The sequence below is a fragment of the Meles meles genome, chromosome X, assembly GCF_922984935.1.
Source record: "Meles meles chromosome X, mMelMel3.1 paternal haplotype, whole genome shotgun sequence".
NCBI lineage: Eukaryota > Metazoa > Chordata > Mammalia > Carnivora > Mustelidae > Meles > Meles meles.
The window spans coordinates 73930590-73951559 of NC_060087.1; the positions used below are offsets into that span (position 1 = coordinate 73930590).

Here is a 20970-nt window from a genome sequence, read left to right on the forward strand (position 1 = left end):
TGGGTATTTACCCTAAAGATACAAACATAGTGATCCGAAGGGGCACGTGTACCCGAATGTTTATAGCAGCAATGTCTACAATAGCCAAACTATGGAAAGAACCTAGATGTCCATCAACAGATGAATGGATAAAGAAGAGGTGGTATATATACACAATGGAATACTATGCAGCCATCAAAAGAAATGAAATCTTGCCATTTGCAACAATGTGGATGGAACTAGAGTGTATCACGCTTAGTGAAATAAGTCAAGCAGAGAAAGACAACTATGATATGATCTTCCTGATATGAGGATGTGGAGATGCAACATGGGGGTTTAGGGGGATAGGAGAAGAATAAATGAAACAAGATGGGATTGTGAGGGGTCAAACCATAAGTGACTCTTAATCTCACAAAACAAACTGAGGGTTGCTGGGGGGAGGTGGGGTTGGGAGAAGGGGCAGGGGTTATGGACATTGGGGAGAGTATGTGCTATGGTGAGTGCTGTGAAGTGTGTAAACCTGGCAATTCACAGACCTGTACCCCAGGGGATAAAAATACATTATATGTTTATAAGAAAAATAATAAAGAAAGAAAGAAAGAAAAAAAATTTTGCACAGCAAGGAAACGGTCAACAAAAGCAAAAGACAATGAACAGAATGGGAAAACATATTTGCAAATGACATATCAGATAAAAGGCTAGCATCCAAAATCTATAAAGAAGTTAACAAACTCAATACCCAAAGAACAAATAATCCAATCAAGAAATGGACAGAAGACATGAACAGATATGTCAGCAAAGAAGATATCCAAATGGTCTGCAGACACATGAAAAAGTGCTCAACATCACTTAGCATCAGGGAAATGCAAATCAAAAACAGTGAGATACCACCTCACACCAGTAAGAATGGCTGAAATTAACAAATCAGAAAATGACAGATGTTGGTGAGGACATGGAGAAAGAGGAACCCTCCTACAGTTTTGGTGAGAATGCAAGCTGGTGCAGCCATTCGGGAAAGCAGTATATATGTTCCTCAAAAAGTTGAGAATAGAGCTACCCTACGACCTTTAGGGTATTTACCCTAAAGATACAAATGTAGTGATCTGAAAGGGCATGTGTACCTAAATGTTTATAGCAGCAATGTTCACAATAGCCATACTATGGAAAGAATCTAGATGTCAATTGGCAGATGAATGGATAAAGAAGATGTGATAGATATATCTATATCTATATCTAGATCTAGATCTAGGTCTAGATATATATCTCACATGTATATATATGTATATATGTATGTACATGTATATATGTATACATATGTGTGTATACACACACTAAATCTTCTTTATCCATATATATATATATATGTGTGTGTGTGTTTGTGTGTGTGTACACACACAAACACACACACACACACATAGGAATACTATGCAGTCATAAAACACCCCCGAAGTCTTGCCATTTGCAATTATATGAATGGAACTAGAGGGTATTGTGCTAAGCAAAATAAGTCAATCAGAGAAAGACAATTATCATATGATCTCTCTGATATGAGGAATTTGAGAGTCAGGGTGGAAGGTTGTGGGGGGTAGGGAGGAAAAAAATGAAACAAGATGGGACTGGGAAGGGACACATATCATAAAAGACTTTTAATCTCAGGAAACAAACTGAGGGTTGCTAGGGGTTGGCAGGGGAGGGTTAGGGTAGCTGGGTTATGGACACTGGGGAGGGTATGTGCTATGATGAGTGGTGTGAATTGTGTAATATTGATGATTCACAGACCTGTACCCCTGAAGCAAATCATTCATTATGTTAATTTAAAAAATGTCCATACATTTCTGGCATGTTACTAAATGAGCCAGATTGTTAGAGTATGCTGTACTTTTGATGGCTCTTAATTTAATGTTTTCAACTTTGGGAAAATATTTACTTACATAATTCAATATTTGCATATGCTTTACATTTGCAGCTCATGTGAGGTCACTCAAACTAGCCAGTGATGTCAATATTAGCTTAGAGTCTAGGGTATTATAATCAATTGACAGTTATTGCTGGTGATGATCTAGAAGTGTAACTTTTAAGTACTTCATGGTCTTTCGAAATGTTTAATGAATTTTATTTTAAAACTGTCAACAGGCTATTAAATTCTCTTTGTAGTCTTTTTTAGTTTGCATGGCAATTGGACTTTAATTAGACATATGACTTGATATGGCCAGTTGGTGTCTGAATGATGCTGAAAATCTGTGGAGACTTGAGGACAGATATTACACTGTTAGGGGAAAAGTAAATTGAATAGAGGCTTATTTAAGCATTTGTGTGGTAAAGGGAGGCACTGATGGCTACTTTTCATCTACAGCTTGATCAATCTTCTATTAAAACTCTGAGTATGCAAAGAAGCCTTGAGATCTATAATTATCTTGGGTAAATTAGAGCCTTATATAGAAACCTATTTAAATCATTGATTAGTAGTATTATGTTGAACATCAAATAAAGGTTTAGGGAAAAGATAAACAGTTATTAATTTAATATGTGTTATGTAATATCATTATAACAAAAGCATATGAGGAGTATAATATAAAATGCATATACATCAAAGTAATTTTGGAAGGTTAACTGAAACACTTGTAGTTTAAAAGGGCGTGCAGAGGTCATTTTTAAATTCAGTCTTAACACTGTATTGATGCTTCTCTAATAAATTAATAATCGCAGAAGGAAATTTTATAACTGAAATGTTGGGTTTGGCAGCTTACTCCCTAAAAGGATTTAGAGATAGTGAGCCACAAGTCAATTGATAGGGGGAAAGTTTAAAATATTTTATTAATATTCAGTGGAGATTTGCAGTTATAGGAAGTAAGAGTATGTTCTCCTTCTTGGTTTCCATGCAGAATTTAGGTTTCTAACCTTTTTTAAACGCTTGTGAAATTCTATTAAAAGTACATTTTATGGCTGTTTTTTTTTTGAATCACAAATATTGGTGAATGTTATGTTCTTTATATGGGAATTCGTTCAATTGAGATGATCACTTTAGTGTTGCATGAGAGCTGTTAAGTGTGCATTATTGTACTGCATACTTTTGATATTTTGTTATTGTTGTTGTTACTGGCAATAATTTAACCATCATTGTTGAGCCCAGGAGACAGACCTCAAATCAAATAACAGCATTTTTTTCTATCCTGCTTTTTGTCCTAAAATTATGTGTTTTGAGAATTTGTATTACTGTTACTGCTGTTTTGAGAAATGAGATTTAGGCGGACTCTGGAAATACTTCCTATTAATTCACTGTTGTTCACTAGCAGTTGTGATCTTCAAAGCAAGAAAAAAATGAGGGGATGGCAAAGAGGATAAAAGAATATTATTAAGAGTGGATAGTTGTGTGTGAGATCAACATAAATACTGTCCATTGTAGGTTTCTATAATCTGTAATAATTTAGGAAAATTATAGGCAAAGAACATCTGTTAAAGATGACTGGTTTCTGGGCTTCTGTCCAAATAAAGTAAAGATTAGTGTTGAGGCAATAGTTCTTTGTAAAGTACTATCATTTACTTATCAGAGTGATCTTAGTATCTATAATGTTAGGCTAACCCTTCCTAACCTCTGCTCAAAGATGTCCTCACAAATCTGAATCTCATAAGGGTAAGTAGACAACTATTTTAACTTGCTACATTTTTCATGATGACATGCCTGCAGCTACCACAAGTGTAATGCAGATAATATTTCAAAGATATTCATTAAGAAATTAAAAAATATGTAAAAACTATTTCACTTTGCATAAGAAAACAAACAGAATTCTAGATACTACTCAATGATACTGGTATTTGTTATTAAACTGAAAATAGGTGGAATATTTTGGTAGGGGAGTTACTACTGATTGATAAAGATTTCAAATTAGAGCTACAGTATTCATTTTAGAGATTACAACTAAAAGGGTAGAACATATTCCAAGAGGAACCTGGGTGGCTTAGTCAGTTAAGCATCAAACTTTTGGTTTCTGGTCAGGTAAAGATCTCAAGGACATGAGATTGAGCACTGCATTGGACTTCACACTCAGTGCAGTCTGCTTCAGATTCTCTCTCCCTCGGCTTCTCTCCCCACTCACACACTCTCTCTCTAAAATAAATCAATAAATAAAATCTTCTTTTAAAAAGAACATATTCCAAGTCTTATTTTCTTTAATAATTCTGAAGCCTAGAGAATCTACTTTCGGTCTTACCAGCACCACGACTATATTTTCTAAAGAGGGTGTTAAGTTAGAAGCTACTAACACATCAATATATTATAAACATTAAAAAAACAAAAGCCCAGGGCCAGACAGCTTCCCAGGGGAATTCTACCAAACATTTAAAGAAGAACTAATTCCTATTCTCCTGAAACTGTTCCAAAAAATAGAAATGGAAGGAAAACTTCCAAACTCATTTTATGAGGCCAGCATCACCTTGATCCCAAAACCAGACAAGGATCCCACCAAAAAGGAGAACTACAGACCAATATCCTTGATGAACACAGACGCAAAAATTCTCGCCAAAATACTAGCCAATAGGATTCAACAGTACATTAAAAGGATTATTCACCACGATCAAGTGGGATTTATTCCAGGGCTGCAGGGTTGGTTCAACATCCGCAAATCAATCAATGTGATAGAACACATTAATAAAAGAAAGAACAAGAACCATATGATACTCTCAATAGATGCTGAAAAAGCATTTGACAAAGTACAGCATCCCTTCCTGATCAAAACTCTTCAAAGTGTGGGGATAGAGGGCACATATCTCAATATTATCAAAGCCATCTATGAAAAACCCACCGCAAATATCATTCTCAATGGAGAAAAACTGAAAGCTTTTCCGTTAAGGTCAGGAACACGGCAGGGATGTCCATTATCACCACTGCTATTCAACATAGTACTAGAAGTCCTAGCCTCAGCAATCAGACAACAAAAAGAAATTAAAGCCATCCAAATCGGTAAAGAAGAAGTCAAACTATCACTCTTCGCAGATGATATGATACTATATGTGGAAAACCCAAAAGACTCCACTCCAAAACTGCTAGAACTTGTTCAGGAATTCAGTAAAGTGTCAGGATATAAAATCAATGCACAGAAATCAGTTGCATTTCTGTACACCAACAACAAGACTGAAGAAAGAGAAATTAAGGAGTCAATCCCATTTACAATTGTACCCAAAACTATAAGATACCTAGGAATAAACCTAACCAAAGAGACTAAGAATCTATACACAGAAAATTATAAAGTACTCATGAAAGAAATTGAGGAAGACACAAAAAAATGGAAAAATATTCCATGCTCCTGGATTGGAAGAATAAATATTGTGAAAATGTCTATGCTACCTAAAGCAATCTACACATTTAATGCAATCCCTATCAAAATACCATCCATTTTTTTCAAAGAAATGGAACAAATAATCCTAAAATTTATATGGAACCAGAAAAGACCTCGAATAGCCAAAGGAATATTGAAGAACAAAGCCAAAGTTGGTGGCCTCACAATTCCGGACTTCAAGCTCTATTACAAAGCTGTCATCATCAAGACAGCATGGTACTGGCACAAAAACAGACACATAGATCAGTGGAACAGAATAGAGAGCCCAGAAATCGACCCTCAACTCTATGGTCAACTAATCTTCAACAAAGCAGGAAAGAATGTCCAATGGAAAAAAGACAGCCTCTTCAATAAATGGTGCTGGGAAAATTGGACAGCCACATGCAGAAAAATGAAATTGGACCACTTCCTTACACCACACACTAAAATAGACTCCAAATGGATGAAGGACCTCAATGTGAGAAAGGAATCCATCAAAATCCTTGAGGAGAATGCAGGCAGCAACCTCTTCGACCTCAGCCGCAGCAGCATCTTCCTAGGAACAACGGCAAAGGCAAGGGAAGCAAGGGCAAAAATGAACTGTTGGGATTTCATCAAGATCAAAAGCTTTTGCACAGCAAAGGAAACAGTTAACAAAACCAAAAGACAACTGACAGAATGGGAGAAGATATTTGCAAACGACTTATCAGATAAAGGGTTAGTATCCAAAATCTATAAGGAACTTAGCAAACTCAACACCCAAAGAACAAACAATCCAATCAAGAAATGGGCAGAGGACATGAACAGACATTTCTGCAAAGAAGACATCCAGATGGCCAACAGACACATGAAAAAGTGCTCCACGTCACTTGGCATCAGGGAAATACAAATCAAAACCACAATGAGATATCACCTCACACCAGTCAGAATGGTTAAAATTAACAAGTCAGGAAATGACAGATGCTGGAGAGGATGTGGAGAAAGGGGAACCCTCCTCCACTGTTGGTGGGAATGCAAGCTGGTGCAACCACTCTGGAAAACAGCATGGAGGTTCCTCAAAATGTTGAAAATAGAACTACCCTATGACCCAGCAATTGCACTACTGGGTATTTACCCTAAAGATACAAACATAGTGATCCAAAGGGGCACGTGTACCCGAATGTTTATAGCAGCAATGTCTACAATAGCCAAACTATGGAAAGAACCTAGATGTCCATCAACAGATGAATGGATAAAGAAGAGGTGGTATATATACACAATGGAATACTATGCAGCCATCAAAAGAAATGAAATCATGCCATTTGCGACGACGTGGATGGAACTAGAGCGTATCATGCTTAGTGAAATAAGTCAATCAGAGAAAGACAACTATCATATGATCTCCCTGATATGAGGACATGGAGAAGCAACATGGGGGGCTAGGGGGATAGGAGAAGAATAAATGAAACAAGATGGGATTGGGAGGGAGACAAACCATAAATGACTCTTAATCTCACAAAACAAACTGGGGTTTGCTGGGGGGAGGTGGGATTGGGAGAGGGGGAGGGGGCTATGGACATTGAGGAGGGTAAGTGCTATCGTGAGTGCTGTGAAGTGTGTAAACCTGGCGATTCACAGACCTGTACCCCTGGGGATAAAAATACATTATATGTTTATTAAAAAAAAAAATTGGAAGGGGAGGCGAACCATAAGAGACTATGGACTCTGAAAAACAACCTGAGGGTTTTGAAGGGTCAGGGGTGGGAGGTTGGGGGAACAGGTGGTGGGTAATGGGGAGGGCACGTTTTGCATGGAGCACTGGGTGTTGTGCAAAAAGAATGAATACTGTTACGCTGAAAAAATAAATAAAATGGAAAAAAAAGAAAGCTACTCCTTATTAAACAAAATGATGTGTGGCTTAAAGATTTTAATTTATTTTTATAGGTAAAACAAACTGTGTCATATAAATATTTTGATAGTGAGAGCAAGAAAAAGGAAGATATGAAAGTTTATGGATGTATGAATATTTTTTAAAGTATAAAGCAAAATTAAATCCTAAGTACCATTAATTGCCCAAAGAGATACTAGGATATAATGAAACTTGATTTAAAAGAAAAGCCAACAAGAATGAATTCAGATACTTTTTTGAAAAAACATTTCATAGCATCAATTTTGATGTGATTTCCCTTTTCTAAATGTAATAATTTAACAGGCACTGTCTCTTTTAGGACTGGATCTGCCATTTATGATGATGCCTCATCCCCTACTTCCAGTCAGCTTACCTCCTGCATCAGTTGCCATGGCAATGAATCAGATGAACCATCTCAATACTATTGCCAACATGGCTGCTGCAGCCCAGATTCACAGTCCACTCTCCAGAGCTGGGGCCTCTGTTATAAAGGTAAGAATTATGATTTGGAAGAGGACACAGGTGTTGGTTACATGTAAATTTTGAGGAAATATTAGCAATACCACTGAATCTTCAATATAAACACACAGCTCATTGACTCAGTTGGCTAGCATATAGTATTGATTATATTTCTGACTTGGACTGCTTAGGTGTTTTGTTGTTTGTTCCTTTTTATTCCATGACCACAGATCTCACCTTTAATTCTAGCTTCATGTCTTGCAATCACAAGCACAGTGGGTGGGAGGCATAGCAAGACTAATGGCACAGTAGAATAGTGTACAAAAATGATTACCATTGTTAGAGTAAAATAAAGTAAACACTGTGCATTTTTTTTGATGTTTTGGAGGCAGTTCTGGGGTAATATATACTATATAAGACTTGTAGTCAGAAGGACCTAAGTTTCGATTCTGATCCTGCCACTTTATCTCAGCAACCTTGGATATGAAATTTAATCTGCATGATGAGCTTGTTTCCTCAACTGTAAACTAAACATTATAGTAATATTCTATCCCACTTACTTCATTGGCTATCCAGAGATAATTTGAGTAAAATATAGGTTAAATACTGTTAAACAATAAGCAAATATTTATGATAATTTACAGAATTATCATTATCAACATTAGAATACTTTTTTCCCCAAACTTTTGTGACCATTGGGTAATGAAACACAAATAATTTTTTATAATCTGTCTTGATGTCTTCTATTTGTCCTGATGTCCTGATGTCTTCTATGTCTTAGTTTGGCATAGGGTCTCTTGCCCTCTTGCCAAGTATCATGTGAAATTTATTATTTATTTTTCTTTTGGCAAGGAGATAATATAAGGGTATGTAGGATCAAAAGAGTGTAGTTAATAAGAGCAACCCATTAACTTGTAATTTTGTTCTTTTATTTATGCAAGAAATATTATACCCTTGAAATATACATGTTGTATTGGGCAACATGGGATATAGGTAAAGAAGACATAATCCTTCACTTTCAGTACTCACAAACTAAATCTGACACAAACAACAAGTACCCATTTAACTTGAACTAACAAAATAGATTGTGATGAATGACAAGGAATATCAACAAGTATTATAGGAATTTAGAGGAGGGGCTTATTATACCTGGCTTGTCCAAAAGAGGGGAAATGTTCACGAAAGACATTACAGTTGTTGGATTTGAACTGGTCCTTGGCAACACTGTTATGATTGTAATAGATGTACATGGAGGAATGTGAAAGAAATGGAGAGGAAATGAGAGATTTTGGATAATTTTTTTCATTTTAAATTAGCTTCCACTTTTGAGGATTTTTAAAATAATGAGGAAAAATTGTGTATAAACTTTGTAAGAAATGAGAAGAAAAATTGATAATTTTTTATTGAACTCCATACTTATTTACATGGCCACGTAGAAGTATGCTTCCTACAAAGATTGTGGCTCTCAATAGATCAGTCTATCATAGCTAATCCAAAATTTTGTTGTTTGAATATTTGATCAGAGGCTAAACCAGGAAACACAGTTATCTTTGAGAAAAAAAATATATGAACATACTTAAAAGGTGGAATAATTTTCTCATGATTTTGAAATTGGGTGACTATTAAGTAAATTTGACTCCACACACAATTAGAAAACTATGAAGAAACAAAGTATAATTTAAAGTACTTGCTTTGAAATGATGAAAAACTACTTTCAGTAGAGGCATGTTTATAGCTTTTCAATAATGCATTTATTCAGTTTTCTTAATTATAACTACTCAGAGTTAACCAGCTACATTTTGGTTGAAAGCTTGGGACATTTGGTAGCTTTGCCATAAATTTAGAGTGAAGAGGCTCTTAGGGAGGAGCTCATAACTAGCATTTGATTATTGGTGGTGATGATGATGGAAATGGAAAGGATAATTATCTTTTTTTTTAAAGATTTTATTTATTTATATGACAGACAGATCACAAGTAGGCAGACAGGCAGGCAGAAAGAGAGGAAGGGAAATAGGCTCTGCGCTCAGCAGAGAGCCTGACGTGGGGCTCGAGCGCAATGTGGGGCTCGATCCCAGGACCCTGGGATCATGACCTGAGCCGAAGGCAGAGGCTTTAACCTACTGAGCCACCCACGTGCCCCGGATAATTATTTTCTTAAATAATCCAAATATTTTAACATATTAAAGCAAGAGAACTATATTTTTGTTTACTGCTAATTTGACTATTTCATATGCAACTTTGGAGTCTGAACCTTTACAACATAAAATCAGGTACTGCTTTTTAAAAGTTGTTATTAGATAACATGCCTTATTTAAGCCTTACCAAATATGAAAATTGGATCTACTTTCATATAATTATTTTAGCCAAAGTCAGTTGAAAACAATAGATTTATTTTGAATGCTCTTTGATAAAATTTTTCAATGGATTTATAGAAGTAGATTTCTATCATATGATGCTAGAGAAATGAATAAAAAATGTTTTCTTTTGTTCTGTTTTTAAGGAGTTGATATCTGTGAATACTGAGAGGCTTTTAATATTATTGCCATGCTTTGTTTATTTTTTGCAAAAATATTATTACATAATTGTAACATTAGTTTTAGAAATAATTCAAAGGAAGTTACATAATAAAAACTTTCTAATTAATTTCCAATTGGATGTTCATATATTGAAATTTCTAATACTCCTTTCAAGAACAGTTATCAATATGATACTAAGTTATTAGGACAGAAATTTCACACCTCATTTGATGTATATTTTAGCAGAAATTTTTCAGTATGCTTCTTGGTGAAGAGCACTTTCCAGTTCCATCTGTTAGAATCCTACAGACAGTGGGCAAAACTACATATCAAGACTGAGTACAAGCCTTACACATTTTGGTCAAGTTTATTTCTAGGTATCTTATGGATTTTGGTGCAATTGTAATTGGGATTGATTCTTTAATTTCTCTTTCTGCTGCTTCAGTTTTTGCTGTGTAGAAATAAAACTGATTTCTGTACATTGATCTTCTATACTGTGACTTTTCTGAGTCTGTTTATCACTTCTAGCAGGTTTTATTTTATTTTTATTTTTCTTTGTGGAGCCTTTTTAGTTTTCTATATATAGTATCATGTCATCTGCAAAAGTTTTACCTTTTCCTTGTCAATTTAGGTGACTTTTATTTCTTTTTGTTTTCCAATTGCTGTGGCTGGGACTTCCAGTACTGTGTTAAATAACAGTGGTGATAATGATATCCTAGTCTTGCTTCTGACTGTAGAGGAAAATCTGGCAGTTTTACCCCATTGCAGATGAAAATATCTGTGGGTTTTCATATATGGCCTTTATTATGTTAAGGTATGTTCCTTCTTCTTTTCTTTTAAATATTTATTTCTTTGAGAGAGGTGAAGAGAGAGAGCATGTGAGTTGGGGGAGAAGCAGAGGAAGAGAATTCTCAAGCGACTTCCCATTGAGTGCAGAACCCGACTCAGGACTTGATCTCAGGACAAATGGGATCATGACTTGAGCCAAAACCAAGTCAGAAACAATCAACTAAGCCACCCAGGTGCCTCAAGTTTCCTTCTATATCCTCAATATTCCTTCGAAACCTACAATTTTAGTTTGTTTTTTTTTAAATCATGAATGGCTATTGTGTTTTGTTAAATGCTTTTCCTGCAACTACTGAAATGATAATATAGTTTTTTATCCTTTCTGCTATTGATGTGATACATTTTGTTGATTGATTTGTGAATATTGAACCACCCTTGCAACCTGGGGATAAATTCCACTTGACCATGGTGAAAGATTTTTTCAAATTTATTGTTGGATTCAGTTTACTAGTATTTTGTTGAGAAGTTTGCATCTATCTTCATAAGGGATATTCACCTGAGTTCTCATTTTTAGTGGAGTCTTTATCTGGTTTTGGTATCATGGTGATGCTGTCCTCATGGAATGAATTTGGAAGTTTCTCTTCCTTTTCCATTTTTTGGAAAAGCTTGCTTGAGAAGTGTAGATATTCACTTGTTTTTACATGTTTGATAGAATTTGACTGAGAAGCCATCTGGCCCTAGATTTTAGCATGTTGGGAGTTTTTTGATTACTGACTCAATTTCTTTAAAAAAAATTGGACTCTGAAAAACAACCTGAGGGTTTTGAAGGGTCAGGGGTGGGAGGTTGGGGGAACAGGTGGTGGGTAATGGGGAGGGCACGTTTTGCATGGAGCACTGGGTGTTGTGCAAAAAGAATGAATACTGTTACGCTGAAAAAATAAATAAAATGGAAAAAAAAATTATTAACATATAATGTATTATTCGCCCCAGGGGACAGGTCTCTGAATCACCAGGTTTACAAACTTCATAGCACTCACCATAGCACATATCTTCACTGACTCAATTTCTTTGCTGGCAATTGGTATGTTAAAGTTTTCTATTTCTTCTTGTTTCAGTTTTGTTAATTTTATGTTTCTGGGAATTTGTCCTTTGTTTCCAGGTTGTACAATTTGTTGGTATATAGTTTTTTATAATATACTTTTAAATTGTTTTTTATTTCTGTAATTTTGATTGTTATTTCTCCTCTTTTCATTTGCAATTTTATCTATTTGGGTCCTTACCCTTTTCTTTCTGTTAAGGGGAGGTAGAGGTGTATCAATTTTATGAACTTTTTCAAAGTACCAACTCTTGATTTTTTTATCTGTTCTGTGGTGTTTTTGTTGTTGTTGTTTTGTTTCTACGTCATTTATTTATGCTTATTTATTTCTGTTTATTATTTCCTTCCTTACACTGGCTTTAGGTTTAATTTGTTGTTCTTTTTCTAGCTCTTTTAGGTGTAAGGTTAGATTATTTGAGATTCTTCTTGCTTCTTTTTTTTTTTTTTAAAGATTTTATTTATTTATTTGACAGAGAGAGATCACAAGTAGGCAGAGAGGCAGGCAGAGAGAGAGGAGGAAGCAGGCTCCCTGTGGAGCAGAGAGCCCGATGCGGGGCTCGATCCCAGGACCCTGAGATCATGACCTGAACCAAAGGCAGCGGCTTAATCCACTGAGCCACCCAGGCGCCCCTCTTCTTGCTTCTTGATGTAGGCCTGTATTGCTATATATACTTCACTCAGGATAAATTTTGCTGCATCACACAGATTTTGGACAATTGTGTTTTCATTTTCATTTCTTTCCATGTTTTTTTTAATTGATTAATTGATTTCCTTGTTAACCCATTCATTGTTTAATAGCATGTTGATTAACCTCCATGTATTTATGGTCTTTCCATTTTTTTTCTTGTAGTTGACTTCAGGTTTCATAACACTGTGGTCAGAAAAGGTGCATAGTATCACTTCACTCTTTTTATATTGGTTAAGGCTTGATATGTGATTAGTATGTGATCTGTTCTGGCAAATGTCCCATGTGACCTTGAAAAGGATATGTACTTTGCATTTTAGGATTGAATGTTCCGAATATATCTGTTCAATCCATCTGTTCTAGTGTCATTCAAATCCATTATTTTCTTGCTGATTTCTGTTTAGGTGATCTGTGCATTGATGTAAGTGGGGTGTTAAAGTCCCCTACTATTACTGTATTTTTTAAATTATATTATGCTAGTCACCATACAGTACATCATTAGTTTTTGATGAAGTGCACCATGATTCGTTGTTTGTGTATACTACCCAGTGCTCCGTGCATTCAGTGTCCTCCTTAATACCCATTACCGGGCTAACCCATCCCCCCACCTGCTTCCCCTCTAAAACCCTCAGATTGCTTCCCAGAGTCCTTAGTCTCTCATGGTTCATCTCCCCCTCCGCTTCCCCCACTTCATTTTTCCCTTCCTTTTCTTAATGTCCTCCATGCCATTCCTTATGTTCCACAAATAAGTGAAACCATATGATAGCTGTCTTTCTCTGTTTGACTTATTTCACCTAGCATAATCTCCTCCAGTTCCATCCATGTTGATGCAAATGTTGGGTATTCCTCTTTTCTGATGGCTGAGAAATATTCTATTGTATATATGGACCACGTCTTCTTTATCCATTCATTTGTTGAAGGGCATCTCAGCTCCTTCCACAGTTTAACTATCATGGTTATTTTGTTTATGAACATTGGGGTACAGATGCCCCTCATTTTCACTACATAAGTATCTTTGGGATAAATACCTAGTAGAACAATTGCTGGGTCACAGGGTAGCTCTATTTTTAACTTTTTGCTGCCCCAGTTCACACATGTGCTCCCACAGCTCCAGGTTTCAATCTGGGGGGCTCCCTAAAGTCCTATCCCTGCTGCTACTGGTCTGCGAGTCTGTGCCTGGTCTCCACTGTGGGACGCTTTTGTGCTCCTGTATTATTTCACCTTCCTGGGGTCTGTACTTATGGCACCTCCCTTTCCCTTCCATTTATCTTTGGATAACTGCCTGCAGCATCATGGATCCCCAGCTCCCCACTTCATTCCTCAAGACCAACCGCCAGAGATATTGTTTGTAGAGATCCAGATAGATCTTCTTACATCACAGGCTGATTTTGTGAGTGTTCAGAATGGTCTGGTAGATATACAGCTCAATTCAGGGGACTGGTTGAAATAGGGTCTACTACTCCACCACCATTTTTCCTTCCTATTATTGTATTATTATCAATAATTTCCTTTATGTTTGTTATTGTTTTATATAATTGCATGCTTCCAAGTTGAGGGCATAAATATTTACAATTGTTAAATCTTTATTTTTTTCTTGTCTGGGTAACTTTATCTCTCCTTCTATTCTGAATGGTAGTTTTCCTACATACAGCATTCTTGTCTGCAAATTTTTCTCATTTAGAGTTTTGAAAATATTATGCCACTCCCTTCTGGCTTGAGAAACTTGTGTTAAGCAATCTCTGGCAAGCCTTCGGTCTTCCATTGCATGTTAAGAACTTCTTTTGTCTTGCTGATTTTAAGATTACTTTAGCACTATATTTTCAAATTTAACTAAAATATGTGTTGGTGTAAATCTGCTTTTGTTGATTTTGATGGGAGCTCTCTGTACCTCCTGGATCTGGGTGTCTCTTTTCTTTCCCAGATTAAGGAAGTGTTCAGTCTTTATTTCTTCAAATAATTTTATGCCCTCTTTTTTTCTCTCTTCTTCTGGGAATCCTTTAACACAAATGTTATTATGTTTGATGGAGTCACTGGATTCTCTAAGTCTATTCTCATATTCCATAATTCATTCTTTCTTTTGTTCAGCATCATTGTGTTCCATTATTTTCTTTTCTAGATCACTAATTCATTCAGCTTCTTCCAGCTTTCTGTTCATTGCATCAAGCTTGTTTTTAATCTTTATTGCATTCTTCATCTCTGATTGATTTATTTTTATCTCTTTTATCTCTGTGGTAAGGGTCTCAGTGACACCTTCTATTCTTTTCTCAAACACAATGAGTATCTTTATGATTGTTACTTTAAATTCTCACTCAGGAGAACCTGGGTGGCTCAGTTGGTTAAGCATCCGTCTTTGCCTCAGGTCATGATCCAGGGGTCCTGGGATCAAGTCCCATTTTGGGCTTCCTGCCTAATGGTGAGCCTGCTTGCTCCCTCTCCCCTTGCTCCTCCCCCTGCTCACTCTCTCTCTCTGTCAGATAAATAAATAAAAATTTTGAAAAAAAAATTCCTAATGAGACTTGTCACTTTTATTTTGCTTATATCTCTCACCATGGCCTTATCTTATTCTTTCATTTGGGATAAGTTCCCCCATCTTCACATTTTTTCTAAGTCTCTGCTATTCTCTGTATTAGAAAAGACAGTTAAGTCTCCTGCACCTGAAAGCAATGGCCTTATAAAGAAGAGGTCATGTAGTGTCCAGCATGGTGCTTCAGGGAGTGTCTCCTGTGTGTGCTATGTGTGCTCTGATTTTTGTTGTTGTTGTTGTTCTTGTTTTGTTCTTCTTTTTGGATTCTCTTTCTTTCAGGTCAGTTGTCTGTATAATCTTTATTTGCCTGCTGTGGATAGCATTTGGTCCCTGGCCTAAATGTGTCAAGTTTTAACCAGGCGAGCCCTGGTCTACTTGTTAAATGAGACCTGACACCACTTCTACCAGAACTAAGGCCCTGCAGAACTCTCAGGTGGGAGACTTGGTGTGGGTGGGTGTTTGCTTTCATATTCTTTGGGACAGGCACTCTGTGCTGGAACTGAGGCAAGCTTGGCTGAGAAGGGAAGACCTGCCACAGAAGGGAGGTAGGGCTTGGTATAAGCAAATTAGGAACTCAGTGCTGGTTCTGGGCTGCTTCCTGCAGGTAGCCTTGTGTTTATATTGAGGTGCAGGGGAGGGAGATGGCACCAGCCAGCTCTATTGTTCCAGGAAAGGCTTCCCTATGAATGCTGACTCTCCAGAACATGCCTCAGTAAGAGCAAATAATCTCCCCCATTGTGTTTCCTGGCATTCTTCAGATCACTGTTTCCATGATGTCTGACCCTGGATTGTTTGCCTGCCTTCTCTCCAGGAGAAGAGCAGTTCCCTCAGGACTCTATCCCCTCCAAGCCCACTAACCTTTAAAACTCCAAGCCTTAAGCCCCACTGGTTACAAGAACTCACTGAATTCAGCCCAGCTTATTTCCCAAAACAGTGGCTATGGGTAAATATTCTTTTTGTGTGTTCCCCTGTATGGTCTTCTCTCATGGTCCCTCCTTGTGATCATAGTTCCTCCCCTCTGTAGCACCCAGGATCCATTTCTCCCCTAAGCCACATCTCTGCACCCTACTTTCTTTGATGTTTCCTCTTCTCTACCTTTAGTTGTGGAATTTGTTCTGTTAGTCTTCATGTCAATTTCTGAGGTATTTAAGATGATTTGATCATTATTTAGTTGTGTTCATGGAATGAAAGGAACCTAAGGTCCTCCTAATTCACCACCATCTTCCTCCCTTTCACATTTACAAATTTTTGTATTTTTAATCCTGGCAGTTCAGCACAAAAAAATGGAAATTTAAAAAAATATTACTCATTGTTTTGCAAAATATTTGGATTGAGGTCACCATATCTTTTATATGATATTGACCATTTAGAGTCAATTGGCCTTCCAAAATATGATCAGAAAATTTAACATTGAACATTTTGTAAGAAATGTTATAATTATGAAATTTGATTTCTTTCTGAGAAATCCACTGTGAATTAAGGAAAAACCACAATAACCTGATTCATTCTCTTTGCTGTGTATTATATTGTCTTAACTCAGTAGTTTGCTATAACAAAATACCACAGACCAGGTGGCTTAAACATGATAAATTTATTTATCATAGTTCCAGAGACTGGAAAGTCAAAGATCAAAGTGCTTTCTGATTCCTGGTGAGAGCACTCTTTCTGGTTTGCAGCTGATCACTTTCTCACTGTGTTCTCACATGGCAAAGATAGAAAGAAAGCAAATTTTCTCATATCTTTTCTTAAAAGGGCATTAATCCTATCAGAGGGCTCCCTCATCCTATGACTTCATTATCTCCCAAAAGTCCCATTTCCAAATACTTTCACATTAAGGACAGGGTTTCAACATATGATTAAGAGAGATAGTCCACAGAATAAACAATCTAATGTGATTATAGTGTCACTTGTGCTATCATCTCTACAGTTAATGATCTGCTGCTATTTCCATTGTATCCTTATTTTCAGCATTTTTTAAAAGATTTTATTCATTCATTGAGAGATAGGGAGAGAGCACAACCAGTGAGGAGAGCCAGAGGGTGAGGGAGAAGCAGACTGCTTGAAGAGCTGGGAGCCCAACAACACAGGGCTCAATCCCAAGACCTGTAGATCATAACCTGAGCTGAAGGCAGACACTTAAACATCTGAGAAAATTGGCACCCCTATTTTCAGCATTTTAAAACTTAGCAGCAGAAAAACAAATTTATATCAGAAATGTATACAGAAAGAGATTAAGACACATTACACAGAAGGACAAAATCTATATTTAGTCATATTAAAATTTATGAAGGTTCACAAAAATAGCTACCAGATTTATTCATATTTTTCAATTATTCTTATTTACATATATATATATTTACTTTCAATTAAAACTTTACATTTTTTCCATATCATTTAAAAATGTGCTGGCGGGGGGGCAACAGTCTGTGATATTAAAAGGATTCATGTCCTTCTAAACACCTGCTACTCTTCTTTAGCATAGTTTGTGTTAAGCTGATACTTGTGCTTTGCCAGTGATGATCATGGGACTGTGATCCCAATTTCCTTTGGAAGCTGGTCTTACAGCATGTGATTTGAATATTAGAACTATATGATAAATAGAGGTTATCAAGTTAGTAAATGACTGGCCTACAAATTGTATGTAATTTCCAGCACTTAGCATTTCTGATTAAAGGGATTGAAGCAACTATTTTAATATTTCTGCACTTCAATTTTCCTTCTGGCAGCATAGATCTCACTTTTTTTACACTTGTTTCTATGTTTACATTTCTTCTGATTGAGACTATATCAGAAAACTGTTTAGGTTAATGTATAGGTCATGTCAGCTCCTCATTTTAATTTGGGTAGACCCAATTGGCATTTGTTAACAAGCACATTTGTTAAATACTTGAATCAGAATAAGCCACTGATGCTTAGTTTAAAAAGTTTGTGGGTCCATCCATATTTTTTTTTAAGATTTTACTTATTTATTTGACAGACAGAGATCACAAGTAGGCAGAGAGGCTGGCAGAGAGAGAGGGGGAAGCAGGCTCCTTGCTGAGCAGAGAGCCTGATGTGGGGCTCGATCCCAAGACCCTGAGATCATGACCTGAGCTGAAGGCAGAGGCTTTAACCCACTGAGCCACCCAGGTGCCCCGGGTCCATCCATATATTTGTTTTCCAATGATTGAATCCTTATTATGCATCAAGTGGTTTTTAAGGTTTATAATCTAATGTGGACAGATAATAAGCAGGATTAATAGTTTTATATTTTTTATTAAAAATTTTAATAGACAAAATGAGCTCATGTAGTATGTTGAAAACATGGTTTTTCAGGTTTGTTTTATACTCTGTAAGACCCAGGTTCCTGAATCATAGAAAGAATGGAAACTACATATAATGATTTTTTAAAATATTTTTTCTTTCTTTTTCATTATTTTTTAATTATGTTCAGTTAGCCACTGCATAGTACATAATTAGTCCTTGATAGTTATTTGAATTTTCCTACATTCTCTGTTTAATATTTTAATACTAGATGTTTTGTTACTCCACAATGTTTATTTCTAATTTTTAGGTTCTTCAAAAGGAACTATGTGGGAGGCAGATAACTAATTGAGTGCATTTTAGTTAATATGTACTTTTATCACATGAAACTCTATTTGCGTTTCTTTGAATGCTCATAAACTTAAATAAATACAATATTTAGTGTACTTATTTATATAATTAATATTTGCCTAGTCAGATAATGTTGAACATTAGATAGAAATAAAAACCTCAGATTCCTATAATGAACTTAAACATTCAATGATTGTTTTATTTGGGCCAGCATCCAATGCTGTGCCTGTAAGCTGGATCTTAAAACAAATAAAAAAAAATAAAAGAAAAAGAAAAAAGAAAAGTTCTGACATATCATTTTCCACTTTCTGTGTTGTAAATATTTCCATCAAGACTGATTTCAAGTTACCATCATTTTAACACCTGGCTCACAAAATTACTGAATACTTAACAACTGGCTCTCATTTGAACAGTCTCCAAAATAACACTTTCCTTTTAAAACACAATATGAACATATAATGTATTTTTATCCCCAGGGGTACAGGTCTGTGAATCGCCAGGTTTACACACTTCACAGCACTCACGATAGCACATACCCTCCTCAATGTCCATAGCCCCCTCCCCCTCTCCCAATCCCACCTCCCCCCAGCAACCCCCAGTTTGTTTTGTGAGATTAAGAGTCATTTATGGTTTGTCTCCCTCCCAATCCCATCTTGTTTCATTTATTCTTCTCCTATCCCCCTAGCCCCCCATGTTGCTTCTCCATGTCCTCATATCAGGGAGATCATATGATAGTTGTCTTTCTCTGATTGACTTATTTCACTAAGCATGATACGCTCTAGTTCCATCCACGTTGTCGCAAATGGCAAGATTTCATTTCTTGTGATGGCTGCATAGTATTCCATTGTGTATATATACCACCTCTTCTTTATCCATTCATCTGTTGATGGACATCTAGGTTCTTTCCATAGTTTGGCTATTGTAGACATTGCTGCTATAAACATTCGGGTACACGTGCCCCTTTGGATCACTATGTTTGTATCTTTAGGGTAAATACCCAGTAGTGCAATTGCTGGGTCATAAGGTAGTTCTATTTTCAACATTTTGAGGAACCTCCATGCTGTTTTCCAGAGTGGTTGCACCAGCTTGCATTCCCACCAACAGTGGAGGAGGGTTCCCCTTTCTCCGCATCCTCGCCAGCATCTGTCATTTCCTGACTTGTTAATTTTAGCCATTCTGACTGGTGTGAGGTGATATCTCATTGTGGTTTTGATTTGTATTTCCCTGATGCCGAGTGACGTGGAGCACTTTTTCATGTGTCTGTTGGCCATCTGGATGTCTTCTTTGCAGAAATGTCTGTTCATGTCCTCTGCCCATTTCTTGATTGGATTGTTTGTTCTTTGGGTGTTGAGTTTGCTAAGTTCCTTATAGATTTTGGATACTAGCCCTTTATCTGATATGTCGTTTGCAAATATCTTCTCCCATTCTGTCAGTTGTCTTTTGGTTTTGTTAACTGTTTCCTTTGCTGTGCAAAAGCTTTTGATGTTGATGAAATCCCAATAGTTCATTTTTGCCCTTCCTTCCCTTGCCTTTGCCGTTTTGAAGGGTCAGGGGTGGGAGGTTGGGGGAACAGGTGGTGGATAATAGGGAGGGCACGTTTTGCATGGAGCACTGGGTGTTGTGCAAAAACAATGAATACTGTTATGCTGAAAAAATAAATAAAATAATAAAAAAAAATATCAAAACAAAACAAAACAAAAACAGAATATGAAATATGAAACGTTTATCAAATCAAACGCCTCATGCCAATCTCCCTTCATATCCACTAACAAACAAAGCTTTCCAAACTAGTTTACCTACTAATTTATATTTCTTCAAAATAACATATTAACTAAAAGTTTGAGAAAACTATAAAAATTAACTAATAAATAGTTTGTTTCTCAATGGAAATTATACCACCTTAACATAGATTGATGTCAAATTGAAAGGAACATGATTACATTTGGGCCTTTTTCTTCTACCAGTGTGGAGATATTTCTAACTCAGTGTATGAAACGTTTGGTAATCAGGTGTGGATTCCTGCAAATGCCCTCAAATAGTGAAAACTAACACAAAGAAGAATAGACATGGCTGTCTATTCACCACTCTGTCATCTTTTTTTTTTTAATTTTCTTTTCACAGGTAGGAGAGA

The 20970-nt window shown here is 36.4% G+C and overlaps 1 protein-coding gene across 1 annotated transcript in view; it reads left to right on the plus strand.

The window, feature by feature from the left end:
* Positions 1 to 20970, plus strand: part of DACH2 (dachshund family transcription factor 2) — a 777815-nt gene that overhangs the window by 708303 nt on the left and 48542 nt on the right. Inside the window, exon 6 of the mRNA XM_045994791.1 lies at positions 7499 to 7671. Within this exon, the coding sequence (XP_045850747.1) occupies positions 7499 to 7671 (173 nt within the window). The remainder of the gene's footprint in view (positions 1 to 7498; positions 7672 to 20970) is intronic.